The sequence below is a fragment of the Pan troglodytes genome, chromosome 10, assembly GCF_028858775.2.
Source record: "Pan troglodytes isolate AG18354 chromosome 10, NHGRI_mPanTro3-v2.0_pri, whole genome shotgun sequence".
Taxonomy (NCBI): domain Eukaryota; kingdom Metazoa; phylum Chordata; class Mammalia; order Primates; family Hominidae; genus Pan; species Pan troglodytes.
The window spans coordinates 128,882,829-128,899,718 of record NC_072408.2 but is presented as its reverse complement, the minus strand read 5'-3'; the positions used below and the strand labels follow the sequence as shown (position 1 = coordinate 128,899,718).

Sequence of the window (16,890 nt, the reverse complement as noted above, 5' to 3'; positions counted from 1 at the left end):
ATCCCTAGTCCAGCAGAGCCTTGGCTCAGAAGCCTCCAGCCCCTCCTTCGTGTCAAAAAGGAAAAACAAGCTGCTTAGCCCCAGGCCTGGCATTCCTCCAGTGTCCTAGGAGATTCCCTGACCCTTGCCATCAGAATGTCTGTATCCCCTAATTCCAAACTGTGGTCGGCATCGGCATCGTAAAGCACTGCGGCTCACTTACCTGCCTGGGGGTTAAGGGTCAAGTTTGAGTCATTGCTGCCTAGGGCCCGGCACAGCTCAACCAATGCCGGCAAAGCCTACATTTCTAGCTCCTGGGCATGAGACTGCTCCTTGATGAAGGGAGGTGGGAGAGGAAGTTAGGCGGCTCCAGTGAGAGACACAGAGGAAGTTCCACAGAATGACTGTGAGACAGTGATCTAGGCGGGTGGAGACAAGGGAGGCAGGGGGAAAGGGCAGAAGCCTTAGAGAGAGGAGGGAGGGACACCGATCCAGAGAGTGAGAGCTGGGAACAGACACGCAGGGAGGGCAGAAAGGAAGCGCGGGAACGTGTGCCAGCTCAGGCATTTTTTTTCCTTAAGCAAACAAGGCCTCTATGATTTGTGTTTTGTCAGGCTGAACTTTCCATATCAGGAGTTTATTTAGCTGAGCAGCCAATTCTGGTAAAAACACTGGAACATGTTAAAAAGGAACGGGTAGGAAGGAGAGTCAGACAGAACAAACAGGAGAGAGCATCTGCCTGCAGCCGGTCCACGCCGTGCAGCTTGGCCTAGACCCGCTGAAACAACACCCCCACCCCTGCCACCTCTCTTTAGGGGCTGACCCAAGGGCCAGGTGACAGAGGTGGGGAAGTCAGCTTGGGGGAAGGAGTCTGGGCTGAAAGGGTCACAGCCCTGGGAAAGGTCTGGTTCCAGCCCAACCATGTAAGTCACTAGAGGCTGTTAGGACAAGTCAAGCCGAGGTTGCAGTCCACCCATGCACTAACGCCCCTGAGTCCCTACCACAATCCAGAGTCCCCTCAGAGACAGGGAAGCTGAAAACATGTCCCTGCTGGAACCCAGGTCTCGGGGTAGACGGATCAGGTGTGGCTTTTTTTTTTTTTGAGACAGAGTCTCACTCTGTTGCACCCAGGCTGGAGTGCAGTGGCGTGATCTCAGCTCACTGCAACCTCTGCCTCCCAGGTTCAAGCCATTCTCCTGCCTTGGCCTCCCAACTAGTTGGGATTAAAGGTGTGTGCCACCACACCTGGCTAATTTTTCTATTTTTAGTAGACACGGGGTTTCGCCATGTTGCCCAGGCTGGTCTCGAACTCCTGACCTCAGGTGATCGCCCTTCTCGGCCTCCCAAAGTGCTGGGATTACAAGCATGAGCCACCAGGCCTGGCCTCAGGTGTGGCTTTCAACCTGGGGGCCTGATCCGGCATGAGAGCCCTGCAGGGGACTGTCCTGCTGTTTTCTCACCTGCACAAGGTGGCCAACAATACCTGCCCACAGAAAGGAGCAACTAGTGGCTTGCCTGGCATCCAGCTGGTGCTTAATAATGGCAGCTCTTATGACTATGGAAGGCAACAGCTCCTGTGTGCAAGGAACTTGTGTGTCTTGTAGAATCAGGGCCACACGGCCACGCAAGAGAGGCCGGAGCAGCTGGAGAGGGACACCGTCACCATCGATCTGACTTTACTTAAAATGCGACAAAACCACAAGGTATTCATGATTTGAAATTTTTATTTTCTGAAATGAAACCATTGTACATTGTACAAACCATATCTACTGATGGAATAAATAAGTGAAAAATTATACTGCTGTACAACACACCAAAAAAAAAAAATTCTTGAAAGGGGAAAAAAATTAGGTAACGGTGAAAAAAGGTCTTTATGCCTCTAACCAGGTTCTTGGCGATAATGAACATTCCAAACCATGACACCGTTTGCTAATGGGAGGTCACCACCCTAGAGGAATCGGTCCACAGCCTTCCGGGTTGTGGGTATAAGTGCCAGCACTTTGTGGAATGTGTAGCCGCAGCTTCCCCGACTTCACGTTTTGGGGGGAATTAGGTTTGCCCTGGGAGCCCTTGAGGCCACGGGGCCTGATGTCCACGGAAGGCTTTTGCTCGGGATCCCCCACCCCCTGGCTCGAAGCTGAAAGGTCTTAGATTCTGTGGTGGGGGGAGGGCGAGGGGTGCAGGGTGGGTGGGGGGCAGCGGCTCGAGGAGCGACTGCGCCAGGGAAGGAAGCACATCGGATTTTTGCAGTCTCGTCATTCTGCGTGGAAGGCCTTCTTGGCCAGCGTGGAGTGCAGGGCTGCTGGCGCTTTGCCTGGCGTGGCCGTGGCGGGGCCCAGCTGGTCCCAATCGCCGGCCCATTCCTACCTTCAGGCACTTCAGAGAAATACTAGTGACAGCCTTGGGACGGTGGACGTCGTCTGAGTCCTCACCTGCGCCAACTCCCCTTGCCTGTCCAGAGAGGCTGCGGTCAACGGCAGGGCCACCTACGCCTCTCTGTTTCTGTGGATGTGTGTGTTTCATTCTCCTTCAGCTGTCTTGGTTGTAGCCTCTCGTTTCCCAAAAAAAGAGAAGGAAATAAATATCCAAATTCATCTCTCACCAAGATGGAGTTTCGCTGCAAAGAAAAATGTGACTCTAACTCTACAGGATCTGGAGGTAACGCCGCCTCGAGATGCGTGGAGAGGAACCGCATCAGGTAGGTTCTGCGCCAGGACGCAGGACACAGTTCTCAACAAAACTGACTGCCTAAGGGGCAAAATTGATAAGTACAAGGATTTTTTTTTTAAGACAGAAACCTTTCGGCATTGCTAACTTCAACATTAAGATTTTCAAAGTTGTGTTTTTTTTTTTTCCCTTATTTCAGGAGACATTTTGCATGAGGTATTTGAAATTCAGGAACATTTTGATTCTTCTCGAAGTGCAGGAAATAGACAGGATCCCTTAAAAAAAAAATAAGAGCCTCACCCTCAGAAACTCTTAGAAAATGGAATCCAGCAGACACTTCCCATGATGGTCAGGAGAAAGAGCCACACGTCAAAGGTGGTACCTGAATATGCACCAATTAGCCCCCAAAAACAACAAAACCCGTGACCCCACCCCACCCCCAGTAATACACAACTCAAAGGGAGTCAGAACTCCAGTGCAGTAAAGAAAGCTTAGGAAAAGGTTTAAGGTCTGAGGAGTTCATATATTAATTAAGAGCAAACCAGGCCTCAGAACCAAATGATTAGGCAGTTCGTCCAAGGGGGCGTCTCCGTTCAGTGAGAGGAAGCTGTTCCAGCGCAGGTGGGGGATGGGAGGGAGGGGAGATTGCGTCTCTCCTTTCTGGAGGGTGTGCAAATCTTTCCAATTCCTCGACGCCTTGTTTGTGGCCTTCGAGGCCCGGCCATCAAGGCCTGCTCCCCGGTGGGGATAGACGGCATGTTCTGGGTAGGAGACACGGTCCAGCTGTTGGCTCAGAGTCAGAACAGCCTTTGAATAGGAAAGCACGTGGATTCTGACCACTGCGATCCTGCCTCTCCGGGGCACAGGCTGGGGTGTCCGGGGAGGCAAAGGGCAGCAGGTGACCGTGGATTTGAAATCCAAGCGACGTCCTATGAGAGAAAGTTCAGCACCAGCTAATCCTGCCGCCGGCTCCCAGCCTCCCCGGCCCACTCAGTGCCTTAAGGAGACAGCCTTGCAGTCAGCCAGAGAAGCCATTTCGTATTCGGAGGTCTGGGAGAAAGCAGTGATGGGGGTGGTGGTGGTGGGGGGGGCAATAGAGAGGAAGTGCCAGAAAATTCCAAGGGCTTTGCACGTCCATCTGGGCCACGGTGGGCTTGGAGACGCCCAGTCCTAAACGCCCCAAGGAGGGGAGCACAGCGAGTACCCAGCCTGATCCAAGGGGCCGAGCCCTTGGGGACTGTGCCCCAACACCTGCGCGTCCTTGGGCCCTGGTGCCTGGTGCTTGGGGCGTGCCTAAGGTCCCCCTGCACCTGCAAACCAGGTAGGCTAAGGAGCTACTTCGCTCCACCCTGCCTGCTCCGATGAAGTCCTGGGGCAGGGAGGAGAGCGGTGAGTAGGGTGGCAGCCGCCGCCCGAACCAAACCAAGAGGGCACTTTGCAGAGGGGGATGTAAGAACCACCAGGATACATGCCAGAGGTCACCTCAAGGGCACAAGGCACAAAAAAAGAAAGCGGAAGGAATCAGTTGAACAGTGGAAAGCCCTGCCAAAAAGCGTTCCTGATCGGTACCACCCTCCGATAGCTTATATCGTTACATAGAGAAGTGGGGGAAAAAATACAGCAGCAACACAAATGGAATCCTGGCTTCCGAGACAGTGTGCAGACACTCCTGAGCCGTCAGCCCCGCCTGCCTCCCCAAGGACAGTCCCTTAAAGGTTTGAGTGTTTTGCTTCACAGCAGAGTTCTTCAGTGTCTGAGAAGTGACGCCGTTCTGGGTCTTCTTGGATTTGCACTTGGTAAACTTGAAACGTTAGTAGTTCTGTTCGCACCCAAGAGGAATCGCTGGGGCAAAGTTGCTCTAGAATTAATTGCTGATGTACCTTCCATGGAACATGGATCGGAGGCTTTAAAGCATCGTCTACATCTCTTCAGAGTTTTGTTGAGAGGCCTCCAGTTTCATCTTTTTAGAGGGTGGCACTCCTTCCAAATCCTTGGGGAGAGAAGAAAAGGGGAACACAGGTTAATGGGCCAGGAGAGCAAGTTAGGCCGGGCGTGAGGCCGAAGGTCAGCCAAGGAAGGAACCGAGGGGGGGGCGGCTTTGTGGTTCAGACCAGCAGTTCCAGACCTGAGGCCCAAGCGTGGACTCCAGAGAGTTTGAGGACCTATGGAGACCCTCACACCCGAACTCTTCCTGGAGCTACGGAGCGCGGTGTCCCCTGGCCCCTGCCTGGCCCTATCACATGCCAATGGCTGGTAACTTGGGAGCATTTCCTGCACTGCTGCCTTGGACCCTAGGCTCTCCCCACTCATTCAGACTGGACCAGGAGTTGCTGTTATCAATCTTCCCATCTGTGATTCATTGCTAGGGTGATTACTTGTGATTATTGTTTCAAGTTCACCTTTCCAAGTTCTTGTTTTTGTTGTTGAGATGGAGTCTCGCTCTGTTGCCAGGCTGGAGTGCAGTGGGGCAATCTTGGCTCACTGCAACCTCTGCCTCCTGGGTTCAAGTGATTCTCCTGCCTCAGCCTCCCAAGTAGCTGTGATTACAGGCACGCGCCACCATGCCCGGCTAATTTTTGTATTTTTAGTAGAGACGGGGTTTCACCATGTGGGCCAGGCTGGTCTCAAACTCCTGACCTCAGGTTATCTGCCCACCTCGGCCTCCCAGAGTGCTGGGATTACAGGTGCACACCACCATGCCTGGCTAATTTTTTGTATTTTTGGTAGAGACAGGGTTTCACCATGTCTCCATGTTTCACCATGTTGGCCAGGCTGGTCTCAAACTCCTGACCTCAGGTGATCTGCCCGCCTCACCTTCCCAGAGTGCTGGGATTACAGGCGTGAGCCACCGCACCAGCTTTTCCAAGTTCTTTTTATAATTTTTTTTAGAGACAGAGTCTTGCTTTGCTGCTCAGGCTGGGGTGTAGTGGTCATCATAGCTCACTGCAGCCTCGACTTCCTGGTCTCAAAGGGTCCCCCTGCCTCAGCCTCCTGAGTAGCTGGGACTATATGCATGTGCCACCATGCCCGGATGATTTTTTTGTTTTAAGTTTTTTGTAGAGATGGGGTCTTGCTATGCTGCCCAGGCTGGTCTTGAACTCCTGGGCTCAAGGGATCCTCCTGCCTCAGCCTCCCAAACTGCTTGGATTACAGGCGTGAGCCATGATGCCTGGCAATCTCTGCAAGTTCTAGGCCATCTCCCAGAGGCCCAGACCCACTCTGCCATGTAGACTCCTGCTCCTGCAGGGCTGGGCACAGTGCCTGGTCTGGGCTGGACTCTCAGCATTTGCTGGTTATACACATATGTGTGTGTGTTATTCTGGGGGAAAGGGTCTGTAGTTGTCACTGAATTCCCATGAAACCCAGGACCCCAGAAAAGGTTTAACACTCACTCATCCATCACACAATTGTCTTGGGCCTCTCAAACCTAACCTGTCACCCGAGACCAAACTCCTGACCGCAGCCATCCTAACTGGTGCTCCCCATCAGCCTGGGAGAAAGACCCAGGCCTGGACACCCCCTGAAGCCACCTCTCCGCCCGCACCCCCCCTCCAACCCGGCCTCTGGCCTGGCTGATGGAGCAGCCTGCTTGTGGCCAACAGGATGGCCCCAGCAACCTTCCTCCAATAGAAACCACAACTTACAAATACAAAGCATTCCACAACTTTCCTACTGACTTCTGAACAAACCCAGCTCCTCACCAGGACCAAGAAGGCCCTAGTGACAAGCCTGGCCCACTTCTTCCCTCATCAGACCATTCTCTTCCTCACCCACCAGGTTCTGGCCTCCCCGGCCACCCTGGCCTCTCTTTCGTTCTTCAAGCTGGCTCCTGTCTTGAGGTCTCTGCATCTTGGTCTGCCCCTGCCTGGAGAGCTCACCATCCCAGCCTGGGCCCCCTTCATGTCCGGCTCACAGCCAGCCCCTCCCTGCTGACGCCAGCCAAGCACCCTCTACCCATGGCCTGTTCTGCTTCTTCACGTCACCCTGTTTCACTCTCTCACGGCACTTAGTGGGACTCTGTGACCTACTTGTGTCTGCTTATCCTGAGCCCATTGTCAGCCCCGCCGTGGCAGGCAGGGATTAGGTATAGACCCTGGTCCATGGTGGGTTCTCAGGGATAAATGTTGCAGAGGAGAGGCCTCGAGTAGGACATGCGATGGACTTGCAGAGACAGTGACGTGAGCCCCTTCTGGGGGCCCTGGGAGCAGGGATCGCAGGGAGTCAGGAAGGCTGCCTTTCTGTCCTCTCTCTCCTTTTTTCTGTATTTATTTTTTTGAGACAGGGTCTTGCTCTGTCACCCAGGCTGGAGGGCAATGGTAGGATCATAGCCCACTGCAGCCTTGAACTCTCAGGCTCAAGCAATCCTCCCGCCTCAGCCTCCAGAGTAGCTGGGACTATAGGCACGCACCACCATGCCTGGCTAATTTTCTTTTTCTTTTTTTTGGAGAGACAGGGTCTTGCTATGTTGCCCAGGCTGGTCTCGAACTCCTGGCCTCAAGTGATCCACCTGCCTCAGCCTCCCAAAGTGCTGGGCTTACAAATGTGAGCCACTGCACCCGGTCAAAAACGTATTGCTTGAAATGTCAGGCTGTCTGCTTCACTGGAGTACATCCTCCATGTCACTCACACACCCAGCTCTGTGGACAATATGTGTGTCGTGTGCCTGTGAAAATGGTGGAAGAGGCCCAATTTTAGGTCTGGGTCTCCTGGAAGCAAGAGTGTGGGGTAGTGGGGGCGATGTGAGAATGGGGGACTCCTGGCATTTCCAGGTACTGCGGGGGAGCATTGGATACTCTCAGGGTATGGATCAAAGTTTCAAGCTGAGCTTTTCTTCTCTGAGATTAAGAGGCCCGGAGATCCCAGCCGACAACTTTGGTCTTAATATAAATCACCAGGCTTTGGTTTCTACTGTTTTTAACCAGATGGGCTCATGCTACGCCTGCGGATCTGCAGCTTGCTTTTCTCACTGCACGCCGCAAGAATGTTTATCAGAACCTGGAAGGCACAACCATGCTCTTCTAGACGGCTGTGCCCTAGTCTGTCTCAGACAAGACCCCAGATTTCCCTAAGCAGTCCCTTAGAGCTAGGGCATGTGGAGGGGGTTCCACGGGGTGAGTTTCTGGAAAGGGACCTGCCAATCAAAGGGTTTAAAGATTTTGAAGTTGCCAGGCGCAGTGGCTCACGCCTGTAATCCCAGCACGTTGAGAGGCTGAGGGAGTGGATCATTTGAGGTCAGGAATTTGAGACCAGCCTGGCCAACATGGTGAAACCCATCTCTACTAAAAATACAAAAATCAGCCGGGCAGAGTGGTAGGCACCTGTAATCCCACCTACTTGGGAGGCTGAGGCAGGAGAATTGCTTGAATCCAGGAGGTGGAGGTTGGATTGAGCCGGGATCATGCCACTGCACTCCAGCCTGGGTGACAAAGTGAGACTCTGTCTCGAAGGAAAAAAAGTCTAGAGGATTTACAGTGAAAAATCCTAATAGTGGTCATGGCCAATGACACCTCTGCATCTTGTGTCTGCTCCCCAAGTTCTCCCATCGAATCCTCACGGTGGCCCTAAGACAGTTCCGTGATCCCATTTTGGGAGCTGGGATTCAAACTTCGGCCCGACTCTGGGAGGTTTGCTCCTAACCACCGGGCCCCACTGCACCTGTGCTGACTCATTCAGACCAGATTCCAACACAGAGTGATGCCCTGGAGAGGGGCCCATGCAGTGCAAGTGGGGCCAGCAGCACCGCTCCGTCGGAGGCCCCACCACTTAGGTTTCTGAAGTCTTGTCTTCCCAGCTCTAAAGCTCACCGATCTGGGGATCACTGAGATGAGGCAATGCTTGTGTGAACCTGAACAGACAAAACGCAGCAGCCGAGGCTGGGTTCAAGGTCCCTTCATCCTCCTCCGACCCAGAGGCTCCTTGAGGGCAGAGGCCACAAGTCTCATTATCCCTCGGCCCCAGAGCCCAAGGCAGAGCCCAGGACTGTGTTCATGGACATAGCCCAATGGACAAATGACAGTTCCAATGGTCCAACGACAAAACAACAAAACACAATGACGAAACACCTTTCAACGTACCCCCGACAACCCAATGGGCTCCCGGCCGATCTGGCTGCCCCTCTGAGACCTCGAGCGAGGTACCTGAGAGATTGCAGACGTCTCTGCGGCCAGACCCGAGTCTCCAGACGGCTGCCGATCTACTTTCTCTGAGCTGTTCATCGAATGTTCCATCGAGGACTGTGAATTCTGCTCATCAGAAGCATCTGAGGGAAAAGCAAGACGACAGGAGCTGTTTTCAGACACGTGAGAGGCGGGGCCGGTGGGGCCAAATACTAAAAATACCTTGAATCGGGTAGTTTTGGGGCCAGTGGTCTTTGAAGGCTACAATGAGCTGGGGGGCTGGAGGGCTGGGGAGTCTCCTGTTGATTTTTCAGTGGCGCTGTTTCCAGCAGCCAGGTCACACACGGACCCTGGCGTCTGCAACCCTCTCCTGCACACTTAACTGCTGAGGGCCTGGGAGGCGACTGGAGGAGGCTGCAGTCTCTGTGCTGCGTGCACCCAGCACCCCCTGGCGGCCGCAGTGCGCACCAACAATCATGGCTGTCAATTCCTCTCTCCCGCAGCCAAGGTGGCTTCGTCCTAACCTTTTCTAAACATTTCTCTTAATAATATGGGTATTTGGCCGGGCACGGTGGCTCAGGCCTGTAATCCCAGCACTTTGGGAGGCCGAGGCGGGCGGATCACGAGGTCAGGAGATCGAGACCATCCTGGCTAACACGGTGAAACCCCGTCTCTACTAAAAATACAAAAAATTAGCCGGGCGTGGTGCCGGCGGGCGCCTGTAGTCCCAGCTACTCGGGAGGCTGAGGCAGGAGGATGGCGTGAACCCGGGAGGCGGAGGTTGCAGTGAGCCGAGATCGCGCCACTGCACTAAAGCTTGGGTGACAGAGCGAAACTCCGTCTCAAAATAATAACAATAATAAGGGTATTTTTCCGATTGCTAGAGCAATGACTGACCATTGCAGGAAACAGAAAAGTACAGAAAAAATAAAGTTAAAAATCACCTGTCACCACCCAGGGACCACCCCACTAATGTTTTAGAGGATTAATTCCCGTCTTTCCAGTTTTCCCTCCCTCCATGCGTACAAATTTTCTCCTCTTCCCAAATGGGGGTCATATGGTATTTCGGAGGAATTCTTCATGTCTTTAAAGGTTCTTTAAATATCACAGCTTACAAGATGGCCGCACACCATTCCATCAAGGAATCGCCAGTAGAATGAACCCAGTTATTTGGGTGATTTCTCATGCCTGTCTTCCTGCTGCTCCACCCCAAGTTTTCTTTAGCAGAAGGAAGGTGCAGGCTGGATGGGGCGGGGGGGTGGGTGCAGCTTGGGAGGAGGCAGTGGCGGCAGCGGTTTTTCCTAAAGCTTACTGGGCACAGAGCCAGACACTCGTGAAGGGGCAGCAAAAATCCTACCCGAGGCCCGGACACCATGGTACCCTGATGTTAAAAAGCACACACGAAACGAATCCTAGAGAATGCCTGTGCGACCAAGACTTCCCTGCTGGGGTTTCTGAGGCAGAGGAATAACAAAGGGGAAAATAACCCACGCTTAAGTTTAAAAGCAAGCAGGCAAGATGGGAAGAAGAAGAAGATAGTGCAGGGCCTGGGACAGGCTGGGACACAGAGGGCGGGGGAACGGGACAGCAAGACCCTCCTTCCCAGGGAGTCTGAGCAGGGTTGACACTGTTACTCCTCAGACTAGGAGCCCTGGCCGGGCGCGGCGGCTCACACCTATAATCCCACCACTTTGGGAGGCCAAGGCAGGCGGATCACTTGAAGTCAGGAGTTCAAGACCAGCCTGGCCAACATGGTGAAACCCCGTCTCTACTAAAAATACAAAAATTAGCCAGGCGTGGTGGTGCATGCCTGTAATCCCAGTTACTCGGAGGCTGAGGCAGGAGAATCGTTTGAACCCGGGACCACCTCCTGGATTGGGAGCCGAGATCACGCCACTGCACTCCAGCCTGGGCGACAGAGTAAGACTGTCTCAAAAAACGACAACAACAGGCTGGGCACGGTGGCTCACGCCTGTAATCCCAGCACTTTGGGAGGCTAAGGTGGGTGGATCAGCTGAGGTCAGGAGTTTGAGACCAGTCTGGCCAACATGGCAAACCCTCCCCGCTACTAAAAAAAAAATACAAAAATAAGCCAGGCGTGGTGTTGCGCGCCTGTAATCCCAGCTACTTGGGAGGCTGAGGCAGGAGAATCCCATAAACCCAGGAGGCGGAGGTTCCAGTGAGACAAGATCATGCCACTGCACTCCAGCCTGGGTGACAGAGTGAGACTCTGTCTCCAAAACAAAACAAAACAAAAAACAAAACAACAACAACAACAAAAAGAAAGAAAACATTATGCTGAGTGAGAAGTCAGACACAAAAGGCCACAGAGTATATGATTCCATTTATATGAAAAGTCCAGAATAGGCAAACCCATGGAGACAGAAAGTTTCGTGGTTGCCCTGGGCAGGGACCCAGTGTTGCTGGGGAAGGGAGAAGTGGAGAATGATTGCGGCTGGGTGCAAGGTTTCTTTCTGGGGTGATTAAAATGTTTTGGAACCAGATAGAAGTGGTGGTTGCACAACCTTGTGAGTGTACTGTCAGTGAATTATTCACTTAACCTGGTTAATTTTATGTGAATTTCATCTCAATAAAAAGAAAAATCAGCCAGGTGTAGTTGCTCACACCTGTACTCCCAACACTTTGGAAGGCCAAGGTGGGAAGATCGCTTGAGCTCAGGAGTTTGTGAACAGCCTGGGAAATATAGTGAAATCTCATCTCTAGTTTATTTATTTATTTATTTTAAAAGAGAGGGGCCAGGCCAGGCCAGGCGTGGTGGCTCACACCTGTAATCCCAGCACTTTGGGAGACCAAGGCAGGCAGATCACTTGAGGTCAAGAGTTCAAGACCAGCCTGGCCAACATGGTGAAACCCCGTCTCTACTAAAAATATAAAAAGTAGCTGGGTGTGATGGCAGGTGCCTGTAATCTCAGCTACTCGGATGGCTGAGGCAGGAGAATCGCTTGACCCCAGGAGGCAGAGGTTGCAGTGAGCGGAAAATAGCACCACTGCAATCCAGCCTGGGTGACAGTGAGACTTTGTCTCAAAAAAAAAAAAAAAAAAAAAAAAAGAGAGAGAGAGAGAAATCATGTTATTGTTATACTCTATTTCATAATACATGTTTGCTTTAACATAAACATTTAAAGTTTTTACTAGAAAAGTTGCCCATCTGCGGCTTTGGATCTGACCACAGCTCCTTTTCTGCCGGGCACAGCAGGCTCTGCAGAGTGGTGGGGGAGGTGGGTGCCCCAGATGTAGGCTTAGAAATCATGAAGGTGGCCAGTCACCCAGAGACTCACACTGACCCATGCTGGGCAGAGAGGTGCCCGGCAGAGGCCTCTCCTGAGAGCCAGGCCCTAGAGCTTGGTGGGAACTGGCCTTGGAACCCACAGAGCATTCAGGAGCTCAGGGCAGCAGCCGATTCTCTGGGCGCTGCAGTGCTGGAACTCACCCAGGGAAAATTATTTTCCTGGGGCCTAAATTTAGTCCAGGGAGCTTGGACAGGAATTATGTCATTCCCTGAACTCACATAGCAGTAAACAAGTTCAAAGCAAGGTCAACAGCTGGTGGCCGACCTGCCCCGTCCCGGCAGACAGCACGCACCCACCTGGGAAGGCCACACAGGTCTGTCCTTGTGCCCTTCCCACGGGCAGCTCGGGCAGCAGGCAGGTGGATCCTGGCTGAGCAGTGCAGGGCAGCCGTGCAGGCCCAGGGGCCTGGGGTGGCCAGAGAGGACCCTGGTGTAGGTCCCACCTGCGTCCCACCAATTTAGCATCTGGTGGTAGTGGCGAGAAAGTAGCAACCAACTGGACACACTAACTCAAAACATAATTCCTGCTGCGGAGCTCAAATCGGGCTTCTAGAGCAAAGGAGACACACACCCCCAACATGGGAGAAACAAGGCCACAGCCGGAAAGAAACCAGGACGGGAAAGAAGCAGGAACGCGGCTGCACACGAAGCCCATGTCCGTCGTTGGGGTCCCCGCAATCGCTCCCCCGACAGAAGGGTAGACAAGGCAACCCTGCACCTCCCAGACCCTCCTCCTAAGCCCCAGCTCCAGGCCGAGCACTTTGCTGGCGTTCTCGCCCCCTTTGCTCCCGGCGAGGGAGGCAGCTTCTGTTTATCCCATTTTATTTTCTGTTGAGACAGGGTCTCGCTCTGTCGCCCAAGCTGGAGTGCAGTGGCACGATCATGGCTCACTGCAGCCTCCACCTCCCAGGCTCAAGTGATCCTCCCACCTTAGCCTCCCGAGCAGCTGGTCGTCCCATTTTACAAACAAGGAAGTAGGAGGGTGTGTGGAGGTGATATTCCTGCCCAGGCCCACACAGCTGGTGAGTGTCCACCTGTATGTGACCACAGCCCCCATCTCACCCCCTCTGCCTTCTACCTGCAGAACCACCTTCCAGGGAAGCCTGGTGGGGCATGCTGGGATCACGGGGGCCATGAGGGGAGATGAGAGGGGACGACACATACTGTACGCAGTGAAGGCTATGGCAAAGCCGCTAGGGCACTGGCTCTCAGCAGGGGGTGATTTTACCCCTGCCCCTATCCTGGGGACATTGGTTAACAACTGGAAACATTTTGGTGGAGGCCAGGGATGCTGCTCAATGTCCCACAATGCACAGGATGGCCCCCCCACAATAAAGAAGGATCCAAGACTGGATGTGGTGGCTCACACCTGTAATCCCAACACTTTGGGAGGCTGAGGCTGGCGGATCACCTGAGGTCAGGAGTTTGAGACCAGCCTGGCCAACATGGTGAAACCCTGTCTCTGCTAAAAATACAAAAATGAACCAGGTGTGATGGCAAATGCACGCCTGTAGTCCCAGCTACTCGTGAGGCTGAGGCAGAAGAATCAGTTGAACTCGGGAGGCAGAGAGGTTGCAATGAGCCCAGATTGCATCACTGCACTCCGCCCTGGGTGACACAGCGAGACTCCGTCTCAAAAAAAAAAAAAAAAGAATGATCCGTCTCCAAATGCCAGGGGTGCTGAGGCTGAGAACCCCTGTGCTAGTGGTGTCATCCTACCCATGACTTCTTGGGGGAAAAGCCAGGCAGAACCTGTGACATTCTGAGTGCATATGCAGCCTCTGACTAAACGGTTCCACTTCCAGGGACGCAGCCTGCAGAGCCACCTGCACCTGGGCAAAGGTGAAGAGAGATGAGGGTACCAGACCCCCTGCAGGACTGCATGTGCAAAACAAAAGACGGAAACACCTAAGTGACCATCACTAAGGGACTGTTCAAATAAATTATGGCACAGTCACAGACTTGAACGGGAAGTATTATAGTTGATATGGAGAATGGCATGAACCTGCAATCTCTGCCTCCTGGGTTCAAGCTAGTCTCCTGTCTCAGCCTCCCAAGAAACTGGCATTACAAGTATGCACCACCACACCGGGCTATTTTTTGTATTTTTAGTAGAGATGGGGTTTCACTATTTTGGCCAGGCTGGTCTCAAACTCCTGACCTCAGGTGATCCACCTGCCTCGGCCTCCCAAAGTGCTGGGAATACAGGTATGAGCCACCACGCCCGGCCTCTCCAGCATATTTGAAGAGCCAATTGCTTATCCCATTGAGCGAGGGAGGCCTTCCCAATTCCTGTTATTTCCAGCTTTCTTTCCCAACACTCCCTATTTTGAGCTCTGTGGTCCTGCCACACCACACTTTCTTACTTTCTTCTTCTTTTTCTTCTCTCTTTTTTTTTTTTTTTTTAAGACAGGGTCATGCTCTGTCATCCAGGCTGGAGTGCAGTGGGACGATCATGCTCACTGCAACCTCCACCTCCCAGGCTCAAGCAATCTTCCTAACTTAGTATCCTGAGCAGCTGGGACTACAGGCACATGCCTATAGTTTTATGTATTTTGTGTGTGTGTGTGTATATATATATATATATATATATTTTTTTTTTTTTTTTTTTTTACACGTTTCACTCTCATTGCCCAGGCTGGAGTGCAGTGGCATGATCTCGGCTCACTAAAACCTCCGCCTCCTGGGTTCAAGCAATTCTCCTGCCTCAGCCTCCCGAGTAGCTGGGATTACAGGTGCTCGCCACCACACCCAGCTAATTTTTTGTATTTTTAGTAGAAACAGTGTTTTGCCATGCTGGGCAGGCTGGTCTCGAACTCCTGACCTCAGGTGATCCGCCCACCTCAGCCTCCCAAAGTGCTGGGATTACAGGTGTGACCCACTGTGCCCAGCCTAATTTTTGTATTTTTTGTAGAGATGGGATTTCACCATGTTGCCCAGGCTGGTCTCAAACTCCTGGGCTCAAGTGATCTTCGCCTCAGCCTCCCAAGTAGCTGGGACCACAGGCATGTACTACCACATCCAGCTAATTTTAAAATTTTTTGTAAAGACAGGGTTTCACCATGTTGCTCAGGCTGGTCTCGAGCTCCTGAGCTCAAGCGATTCACCCACCTCGACCTCCCAAAGTGCTAGGATTACAGCCATGAGCCACTGCACCCGGCCAGCCTGCCTCCTTTCTAATACCAGGTCAAGACAGCAACTCCTCCAAGAAGCCTTCCTGGAGGCCCCTCCAATCCCTTTTTAACTGTGTCCATCACAGCAGTGACTATGAACTCAAAAGCCCCATGAGGGGCCAGGCAATACCACAAATGAGTCAAGTGGGCTGTTTGATTCAGACATAGATAAGCTTCACAAATAAAATGTTAAGAAATACTCTCTTCAAATATGTACTTTCCCAGTTTTCTTAAAAAAATAGCTTTCTCAGCCTAGGCGCAGTGGCTCACGCCTATAATCCCAGCACTTTGGGAGGCCAAGGCAGGCGGATCACCTGAGGTTGGGAGTTCAAGACCAGCCTGACCAACATGGAGAAACCCTGTCGCTACTAAAAATAAAAAGTTAGCCGGGTGTGGGGGTGCATGCCTGTAATCCCAGCTACTCTGGAGGCTGAGGCAGGAGAATCGCTTGAACACGGGAGGTGGAGGTTGTGGTGAACCAAGGTTGCACCATTGCACTCCAGCCTGGGCAACAAGAGCGAAACTCCGTCTCAAAAAAAAAAAAAAAAAAAAGCCTTCTCCAGCCTTTTTCTTTTCCACTTTTCCACCTCCACTTCTGATAGAGAAATAGCTTCAAGAAACATCTTGGCTGGGTGTGGTGGTTCACATCTGTAATCTCAGCACTTTGGGAGGCCAAAGTGGGAGGATCACTGGAGCCTAGAAGTTCAAGACCAGCCTGGGCAACATAGCAACACCCCGTCTGTACAAAAAACTATAAACATTACCAGGGCATGGTGGTGCATGTCTGTAGTCCCAGTTACTTGGGAGACTGAGGCAGGAGGATCACCTGAGCCCAGCAGTTCAAGGCTGCAGTGAGCTGAGATTGTACCACTGCACTCCAGCCTGGGCAACAGTGAGATCCCATTTCTTTTTTTCTTTTTTTATTTTGAGACGGATTCTCGCTCTGTCGCCCAGGCTGGAGTGCAGTGGTGCGATCTCGGCTCAACACAAGCTCCGCCTCCCGAGTTCACACCATTCTCCTGCCTCAGCCTCCCGAGTAGCCAGGACTACAGGCGCCCAATACCATGCCCGGATAATTTTTTTGTATTTTTAGTAGAGACGGGGTTTCACCATGTTAGCCAGGATGGTCTCAATCTCCTGACCTCGTGATCCGCCCGCCTCAGCCTCCCAAAGTGCGGGGATTACAGGCATGAGCCACTGCGCCCGGCCAAGACCCCATTTCAAACAAACAAACAAAAACCAAGAAATAGTCCGGGCGTGGTGGTTCACACCTGTAATCCCAGCACTTTAGGAGGCCGAGGTGGGTGGATCACGAGGTCAGGAGATTGAGACCAGCCTGGCCAACATGGTGAAACCCCATCTCTACTAAAAATACAAAAATTAGCCAGGCGTGGTGGTGCACGCCTGTAATCCCAGCTACTCATGAGTCTGAGGCAGGAGAATCACTTGAACCTGGGAGGCGGAGGTTGCAGTGAGCCGAGATCACGTCATTGCACTCCAGCCTGGGCGACAGAGCAAGACTCCGTCTGGAAAAAAAAAAAACAAAAACCCAAGAAATATCTTAATTTTCCTTTTAAAATCTACAATAAGAAAAACAACAGTGGCCATGAGGTAACACAAGGCAAGCACGCTTTGGCCTTGGTTT

At 52.5% G+C, this 16,890-nt stretch overlaps 1 protein-coding gene across 2 annotated transcripts in view; it reads right to left on the bottom strand.

Annotated features, from left to right (window-relative positions):
• Positions 1 to 1,685: 1,685 nt before the first annotated feature.
• Positions 1,686 to 16,890, bottom strand: part of BCL7A (BAF chromatin remodeling complex subunit BCL7A) — a 40,331-nt gene continuing 25,126 nt past the window's right edge. Inside the window, exons 5-6 of one of the 2 annotated variants that reach the window (XM_016924434.4) lie at positions 8,784 to 8,905; positions 1,686 to 4,636 (exon numbers count right to left, since the gene is read on the bottom strand). In XM_016924434.4, the coding sequence (XP_016779923.3) occupies positions 4,565 to 4,636; positions 8,784 to 8,905 (194 nt within the window). In that variant the 3' untranslated portion in view covers positions 1,686 to 4,564. Of the gene's footprint in view, positions 4,637 to 8,720; positions 8,906 to 16,890 lie in introns of both variants that reach the window. The other variant, XM_009426452.5, reaches the window with a different exon arrangement.